This window comes from Rhopilema esculentum, chromosome 4 (assembly GCF_057945365.1).
Source record: "Rhopilema esculentum isolate cy_ngs chromosome 4, ASM5794536v1, whole genome shotgun sequence".
Lineage (NCBI taxonomy): Eukaryota > Metazoa > Cnidaria > Scyphozoa > Rhizostomeae > Rhizostomatidae > Rhopilema > Rhopilema esculentum.
This window is the reverse complement of record NC_142818.1, coordinates 9,548,361-9,557,941: the sequence shown is the minus strand read 5'-3', so window position 1 is coordinate 9,557,941 and position 9,581 is coordinate 9,548,361. Positions and strand designations below refer to the sequence as shown.

Here is a 9,581-nt window from a genome sequence, read left to right as displayed (position 1 = left end):
ACGGAAATTAATCTCTTATACGTTAAGCGAGGTCAATGTTTAGGTTCTGTATGAAACATTCATCTTTTTATGTGAAAATATACATAATGCGTTGAATTTGAAGTGAAATGAGTAAACAAGCTGTATAGCAAATCTAAGCTTACTATATTATGTGTAAAAATATTGATTGATGGTTAGTTTTTAAAAGATGAGAGAAAACATACCTTCCACCAAGAAATTTGCATTCTAAACTTTTTTGTCACTGATTCTAATTAACAAAAGCTACATACGATATTGCCATTCAAGTTTATCTTTCAGCAAAAGCGTTATTTTCAACAAACAAAATCCTTTTCGCTCCACGTCAGTAATTTCAAAAAGTTTTTCAGACGAAGCAGATCTTTCGAGCGACTAGGCTTCATCTTTCACTTCAAACTGCATTTCATTTCCAAACAACCTTTTTGATCTTGTTATCTTCTGCGGCAGTTGTAACCGAGTATGTTTTGTGCCTGTTGATCAAGAGAGAAAAAATCAGTCGAAGAATCAGTTGAAGAATAAAGGGGCGTCGATGCAGCTGACACATGGTGACAACAACTGACAAAGTTTAAAGCACGTTTTAATTCAATATCAAAATTATTTTCATATGACATAGGCAACAGAATGATCACAGATACCATTTTTGCAGCTGGAGCAAAATTACTCAAACTGCTCAACTTTACAGAAGAAAAAACATTTCATACTTAACTTAAACTTAGGATAGTTTTCAGCAAAACAAATCGAAACATCTGATAACTTGCCTTGTGTGTTATAATGCGCTTAATTTCAAGGTAATAAATGTTTTATAAGGTACCTCCTATAAAGTACGTCGCTAGATTCAAACGTAATTTTCTACTGATAACGCAATCTGCATGACCAGTTTAGTATATAGTAGCGCTCAATGTAAAACTGTTTTCAGTGAAGAGAGTTGAGTTGCCTTGCTGTTTTTAAATTTAGGCTTGGCTGCCTCTTAACTGTTGAAAAATTGAGCAAACTGCTTCTAATAAGCTTTTTTTTAAAAAAAGCAAATGTATAATGAAGTTAATTCAGGCAAATGTTTTGGACTATTTTAAAATGGGCATAGACGACCTGATCTTAGCGAAAGAGTCTAAAAAAGCACGAAAGAGCGGAAACATATCATACTAATGTATTTTTCATCCGACACTCCTTAGACAATTAACGTTAATATCCATAGGTAGAGAGAAAATTTACATCAAGATGCGTTGATACTTTGAGGAGTGTCGGACGAAATGTACTTTAGTGTGAGATGTGTCCGCTGTGCTGTTTTCAGATTTTACGGTACTAAAGGCTTATTTTGATATCGAAGCTAGTGAAAAACGTATTTTTCAAGAATAAACGTCGTAACAAAAATTATCTAGTTTTAAGTCAGTTGAACTTTTTGTATTATTGGGCCTCTCGTTTTATACATCTGTCTCGATGTTTACAGCAATGTAGATCAGATTTTTGAAGTTGCTTTATACCCCTTTGCTTATCCCGGTATGGGGGTATCTCCATCAGATTCTAGTTCTTTTCTCTCTTCACTATCTGGGGATGTAGAGTGTGCATCAAACTGAACTTTTTCAACTTTTTTATCACAGAATGTAGATATACATTGACTCCTAGCTCTAACTAAAAGCTGTGTCGACTGAGCATCTTTTGATGTTACGACATTATCACTAAGAGCTCCTCAATTTTGTTTGAAAACAAAGCAAAACGGTGGGGACAGACTGTGGGACAGACTTAGCCTGTCTTAATACATTAATATTTTCCTCACTATACCCACATAATTCTTCTCTATTTAGAATGACGTAGAACGTTTGCTGTTACCATCATACAAGCCTCTTGGTGGCGCCGTACCCCTAGCGATTCCCCCTTGCTCCCTTGCCCCATTTTCTCAGTGGGCCGGGCTGCATCATAAACCTTAAATACAGGAGCAGATGCTGAAACAATATGATTCACAACAGCAGTAAACAAACACTCACTGTTGATAAAACTACTGACATTCCACTGCAAGCAGCATTGACAGCATCTTCCATCTTAAAAGAAAAGACAGAAATCGTGCTTTGAGAAATGCAACGGTACGAAATCAAACCTTTGAAGACAACGAGCCTAACAGAAAATCAGCTCTCTCGACTCAAGAATACCCAAAATAGAATCATGTGCATTCAAATTTTAATCATCGTTTTCAACGAAAGACACCTCAACATACACCAAACAATACATCATATGACACATTTATTCATGTATGTTACATCAAGCATAGTTTAGAATAGCAGTTAAAGACGACACACTGATTGATGCTCTAAAAAAAATTTCAGCATATGACGAGACAATATTTGCACAACTTACCGCCAGTGTTGCTTGTTTCAACTGATTAGCGTTTTCTAGCCTGTTCTTCACGAACTCTCTTGTATCTTCAAAATTCACAGATCGATCTTGCGTCATGTACAGCTCTGCAGGAAAACAAGCACACAGTTGTAGGCAATTGCAGAAATCAGAAACGTTTCAAACAAATAAGATGTATCAGAACCAATCAATTGAATCAAGAGATTTAAAACTACCGAATCAGTGTTCCTCATTACACAGCGACAACGAGCTATAGTAGACAATTTAGGATGTTTCCAAAGCAAAAAAACTCGCTACTTTTTCAAGGATATATCACCCTGTAAAAATAATTCGCGCTTCACTTAAGCAACAGGGGGACATTTCATACGCTTTAGTAAATAACGAGCAAGGTTTTTCACGAACAAGGTAAAGTTCGTACAGTTTAGAAAGTGTAGTCTTCTGCGAGATCTTCCACTTTGATACTAACATGATTTGCGTCCCAACTGCCGCTATAAAACAGAACTGAAAACGGATAACATCCAGGACAATAAAACGCATGCAAGAATTTAATAATTTGAGTCACCTGACGCTCCATAGATTGCAGCTAGAGCACCCCTTTTTGTATACCAGTTAAACTAGAGTGAAGGAAAAAACTTGCAAAAATACACAGATAAGGCCCTGATCTGAAAACGTTAGTTGACGTACTTATTAAAATAAAAAATATGGGTATTTTGGCTGAAGTGAAAGTAACAAGAAACATTTGATGGTTAGAAATGAAAGTAACTTAAACAATTGAATAAGGAGAACCAGGGAAGTTACTCAATAAAAAATTATTCTGGAGGGGATGAGGGGGATACCTCTTCAAGTCTAATTCTGAAAGAGGTGTCACCGAATATAAAAGGATTTTGCCCATTTTAGCCCAAAACCAGTCACCATATAATATGGTGCTGATGATTCAAACAATTGATGGCATTATTTTTGTGCCTATTTACAATGTTTTTCATTCTAAGAATCATTAGAGTATGTACAAGCGGTATTTCTGGGAACGGACAATTAGCAATTAGCGACGCTCGGGTTAAGACGTAAAATGCCTTAAGAAAACTTTACATATCGTATAAAGTGCATACCAATACCAAACTTTACTACAAACTTCATGCTTCATATTGCTGATAGCAAGCAGTACCGCAGATGCAAAGGAGGAATACACATGGGCTGCATTACGATATGTGAATGGATATACAGATTAAAAGTGAAGCTAATGCATGTTTCCTTACATCTGTTGATGTGTCTCCGGCATGGTACCAAACCTCGTCTACCATATGCGCTAGACTTTCGGTCGCGGATTGTGCATTTTCGGGCCGCATTAACAACCGAATCGCCTGTACCAAAAAATGTCTAATGCAGAATTCGCAGATTGGTATTAGATTCAATACATATTCATCCAATACTGACATATATATAAAGATTGATGTTTCCCGGTCTGGTCAGTGCTCGATGCCGTATAGGCAGAGCTGTACCCGCTTTTGGTTTATAGAAAAGGGCTGTTCTAAGTCGCTACTCCGAGATTAACGCTTAATGCGATCTTTAGGTAAACCTGATCATATGTTGCCTGATGATCGCATGAAGCGTGCAACGCGGGGTAGAGCCTTAGAACAGTCCTGTTCTGTACACCAAAAGCTTAAATGTAAAGATGAACTACTCCTGGATAAGGTTCTAGGGAGGGGGGGGTGTGGTAATGAATCATTGCTAGTTAATTGTTACAAATTTATGGTTATCGCTGTTCAAGTACATATAAACATAAGGAAACATTTTGAAATTCATGTGCCATTATGTTGTTTCAGTTTGAAAAATTTAGAGAATAGAGTACAAATCTTAATTAGTGAATATAATACATTAAGGGAATAAAATACCAACAAAAAATAACAGTCTTAGAAAAATAAGTATGGAAATAGTGGAATTACCTCAGGCCATGTATGAATGTACGGTCGCAGCATGAGAAGTCGAACCATCAGAGCCTCTTGCAGAAAATCAGTCGTCGAACGTTTTCTAATTGCAAAGAGCACAATATGAAAGAAATCATGAAGAAGAAAACATATTACATAGAACATGATAAAATTAATCTGACATAAAGGCTAATGTTTGTTTTTTAACGGATCATTTTCCAGAAAGTTTTACTAAGAGAAAATCTGCCTTAGAAATAGAAGTCTTGTATTTTTCTACAATAAGTTATTGGTGTTTCATCGACTAGGAAAATATTTACTAGCAAAATATTTAAAGGACAAGTGACACACTTTTCACCCTATCTTTTCTTTTCATTAACTTATAGATCATCATTTAGAAGTAAGTTTTTCCTGGTTTAGAACAAAAAATTCTAATCAGGGGGCGCAGGGGGCGCGATTTTGCTTTTTATCACGTGACCCTATGACGTACATTGTGATGACTCGGAATTTTCCTGTCATTAATAGAGAGTTTGCGAAACACGACGCGACAGGTCCAGACGAACTGAATTCGTTTAGAAACGTGTTGTAAACGTTGATATTGCACTGTATAGCAGTAGCAGCAATAGCAAATTATCACAATCTACGTCACGGTGTCACGTGACTCATTTCCCGCCATAATTTGAAAAGGGTTTTTAAGTAGGAAAATGAAATCAGAAAGGAAAAATATTTTAACAGCACTCTCATACAGCATTTTACTTTAAGTTAAAAGAAGAAAAAAATTTGGCGCCAAAAGCGTGTCACTTGTCCTTTAATAAGAAAAAGGGGCCTGTACCATTCATCGCAATGCTTTTCCTGAACATTTAAAGTTTTTCGCAAATTAAATATTTCATGATGGTTAACGAGCCCTTGTACAAATAGTCCAGGCTACAAATCTTTGAAGTTCTTGAGTTACAACCATGCCTTCTGTCTGAATCTTAAACGATGTATCTATGCTGCCTCGGATATAGCAAAGAGGCGATGAAAAACAAAAATGGATATGTAGATATTTCACTTACGGTATTGCTGCAGCACCAGGAGCCTCTTCGTTTAACTTGGATTTTTCCGACAATTGTTCTGCTAATCTACCATTGCATTCATCAATGAAATGTAAAACAAGATCGCCTGGTCCTTTTGTAAAAAGGCCTTCGATCGATGAAGATAAACCCTCTGCCTCTGCACCCTTCTGTATTGCAAAATCTGACCATCCATATTCAGGAACAAATTCTAATGCAGAGTTCAAGATTTGTCTTTTCATGTCATCTTCGGAGTCATAATAGTAGTATTCTTCGTCACTGTCCTCTGCATCCTCATTTTCATTTGTACTGTCTGTAGCACTGAAAATAACGAGGAACACTTTCAGAAATTTGAAGTTGAAAAAAGTGAAAAACCTTGGACTCTTATGGATTCCCAAAGTTTGTAAAACTTGCTCCTCTAATCTTGCGGTGAGAGAAAATCTCCTGGAATATTAGTCAAAAACAACAAAACCTTAACTATAACTGGATAAAAATGAAGCCTATTTTTTAGAAACATGAAAATTGGGAATTCCGTAATGATTGTTGATATGTCAGTAAAAAAGCAGAAAGCTGTGTCCCGCTTCCTGTAAGAAGTACACTGTTAAACTAGATCCCTTCTTAGCGTACACTTAGAGTACCACAAATGATATAGTGGGACGTTAATAAAGAACATTTTCAGATAGTATCTGTGTTATTTATCATTATTATTTACTATAATAACTTTATTTATATGTTGGCAATATACTAAAATAGCAAGAGGTTAAATATACAAAATTTACAAATAGCTAATAAAAGGCAAACTAACAATGTAAGTAAAAATTAACAGTAACAAATCATTACTAAGTATAAAACTGAACTAAAGAAATCTCAATGATGGGATGTAGGGTTGGCACAGAGGACATTGGCAATCAGAGGAATTCCAATTTCTGATTTTTGTTTTGAATTCGTTTAGGGAAGTAGAATTTTTTATATATAAGCGATAATGTCTGCCATAGCTTCAGCCCTCTGATACGTAAAGTTTCCATTCCATATGAAACCGTTTTTACTTTCGGTTGAAAGAATTCATTATTAATTCTGAAACAATACTGGTTATTCTGAAAGGGAAACACTTCTAGGATGAATTCAGGGTTTAGACGATTCTTAGTTTTAAACATATTGAGCATTTTTAGTTTGATATTGAAAAACTAGCTATGACACAGTACTTTACTATCACTTCATTTACATGTTGGCAATATATTAAAATAGCCAGAGGTAAAATATAGAAAATTTAAAAACAGCTAATAAAAGCCAAACTAATAACATAATTAAAAATTAATGGTAAATTGTAAAATTAATACAAAATTATACAAGGTACAAAATCTTTTCAATGCTACATATTGAAAGGATTCCTAGAGAATTTTTATGTTTATTATTTGACAACATCACACAAACAGGTAACTGAATCTTCATTTTATTTTTAATCAGTCTTTGACTTCAGCATTGACAAGTTCCTTTTCATTATAAAAAAATTAAAATTTCAGAATCCATTACCTTCTAAGTAACATGTCATCTATTGAGAAAGAGGTAGAGCTGTGCCTAAAAAATTTTAAAATGAACTGTCAACAATGCATTTAAACAATATTTTAAAAAATAGATATCAAACTTCCAAGAACATTTGTTAGCATAACAACAACAAATAAAGAAGATCTCTTCTGTGTAGATATGCTTGCTACTAGCATCTCTGCTATTGTCAATGTAGCTTTACATGCTTTGGATTTCATTTCATCTGTTTATGTTGGCCTAGTCCAGTAAAATTTATCTTAATCATTCAGATAGATATACTAACTACTGTATACTAACCATTGTACATAATACCTATTTATAGGTTAATGTACAGTAAGTAAGATAGATAGATAGATAGATAGATAGATAGATAGATAGATAGATAGATAGATAGATAGATAGATAGATAGATAGATAGATAGATAGATAGATAGATAGATAGATAGATAGATAGATAGATAGATAGATAGATAGATAGATAGATAGATAGATAGATAGATAGATAGATAGATAGATAGATAGATAGATAGATAGATAGATAGATAGATAGATAGATAGATAGATAGATAGATAGATAGATAGATAGATAGATAGATAGATAGATAGATAGATAGATAGATAGATAGATAGATAGATAGATAGATAGATAGATAGATAGATAGATAGATAGATAGATAGATAGATAGATAGATAGATAGATAGATAGATAGATAGATAGATAGATAGATAGATAGATAGATAGATAGATAGATAGATAGATAGATAGATAGATAGATAGATAGATAGATAGATAGATAGATAGATAGATAGATAGATAGATAGATAGATAGATAGATAGATAGATAGATAGATAGATAGATAGATAGATAGATAGATAGATAGATAGATAGATAGATAGATAGATAGATATCGCCCTAACATAGGCCAGTCTCCTCCAAGGATGGAAGTTATGTGGATGAATGATAGTGAGAAGATAAATTATAGACCATTGTATGGAATAATAAGCCAATAGTTGCAATGCATGCACCAATTTCTATGTGTTTTTACTATACCTTTTAGGCTTTTTTGTACTAAATTTGAGACCTTTGATATGACCAGAGAATTTTGAGACCTTACTTCAAATAACTACCATTACTGGATAAAGTGAAAGCATTTGGTTGAGCTCCTTAATTTTGAGATGGTCTGTAAGACAAACTTATTTTTTCTCTGATGTGCTCCTGTCCAGTTCTAAATAATTTAACATAATGTGAATAAAAAGAATGACATAAATTAAATAAAAAAGAATGATATTTTTGGAAACAATAGCTATGGATAGCTTACATGTCTTTGGTTGCTTCTTTTGCAAAGTTTATTTTTTCTGTTGAGTTGGTACTAGATATGTCTCCATCAATTTGGATTGTTTTAACTGTGTCATCTCTCACAATATCACCTAAGTCCTGATCATCTGACTTGTTTGCACTTGCAGATGAAGTAATTTCCGGCACTTCCTCACCCTCTGCTGCCTTAACCTCATCATCCCTTACAATGTCTCCGAAATCCTTGTTGTCATCGCCCAGTACATGAGAATCAATTGGATCTTTCTTCTTTTTTGACACTATTGCACTGCCTAAAGGAATGGTAATATTTACTGTACATAAGAGTAATTGATAATAAGTGAAATTATCATTCTAAGTATATTGCCATGTCAAGCACAAAGTCCCTACCTGTAATATCTTGGTCAACTTGCAATGAAACGCATGTGTGACAGACTTTAACTGTGCTGCCACACAAAGGTAATGTTACATATGTATGCACTACTACTACGTGTGTGTTCAATGGTTTGATTTGACTGGCAGCATTGGTTATGTGTTTGTGATCTACCCAATATCATTTATGCCTAAACGCTTTTGTTTCAGTAAGACCAAGTTTTCATTTTTGTTGTTAGATAAAATTGAAGAATGTATCTGGTCAAGACTTGGACTAACTTTCTTTCATTGCTGCAGATACAGATAAATATCTGCATTGACATAAATGAAAAAAATAGGCTGTTAAAATAATATGTTATAAAATTTTTTAGGGTTTACAAAAATTGTAATAATTGGCTTGTAATTAAAATTACTATGTGCATACAAATTGCAAACTTCATTTATGTTAAAAATACAAGGTTTTGCCGACCCTGGTTTTCTTTAAATTTAGCGCCTAGTTGTTGCTATCTTTATTTCAGATATGTCATGTTTTAGCTTTATTTCTGCTTCTTGTAAGTTTTATCTGTTTACATACAACCATTAATTTTAAAAAACTAATCTAAATGATTTCAGTAACACCTTTACATCAAAGGCTATCTTGTATAAATATGGCATATAAGTACAAAAAATTATGCAACTCTCTGTATCCCGGTTATTACATTGCACGAAAATATTCGTAGAATGGGAGCTGAATATCATCTTCTTATTGATATTAAGAAAGCCAACGAAAATTTAAAAAGTTAAATTTAAGTGCAGTTAATGCACGTACCAAACAAACCCCTTCTTAGCAGCCCATAACTCCTTCCAATGGTCGTTCTTAGCCCCGTGTTTAAGGCAGCCATTTTCCTCTCCGAGTTTACGTAAAAATTTTGCAGTCTCGTTTTGATAATAGGTCAGGGGTCGAAGGAGTCGAATATCAAACTATTCATCATCATCATCAGTAACGAAAGGGTCAGGGCTGACCCGCCGTGGCACACGCAATGGTT

The 9,581-nt window shown here is 34.2% G+C and overlaps 1 protein-coding gene across 1 annotated transcript; it reads right to left on the bottom strand.

Moving 5' to 3' along the window:
• Nucleotides 1-23: 23 nt before the first annotated feature.
• LOC135690784 (ubiquinone biosynthesis protein COQ9-B, mitochondrial) lies at nucleotides 24-9,486 on the bottom strand. The gene is made up of 10 exons (XM_065208442.2): nucleotides 9,365-9,486; nucleotides 8,192-8,477; nucleotides 6,860-6,904; nucleotides 5,333-5,650; nucleotides 4,299-4,383; nucleotides 3,612-3,716; nucleotides 2,921-2,972; nucleotides 2,362-2,465; nucleotides 1,995-2,048; nucleotides 24-485 (listed from the first exon to the last, which is right to left on the bottom strand). The coding sequence occupies exons 1-10, from the start codon at nucleotides 9,435-9,437 to the stop codon at nucleotides 447-449; spliced, it is 1,161 nt and encodes a 386-aa protein (XP_065064514.1). The 5' UTR covers nucleotides 9,438-9,486; the 3' UTR covers nucleotides 24-446.
• Nucleotides 9,487-9,581: the final 95 nt, after the last annotated feature.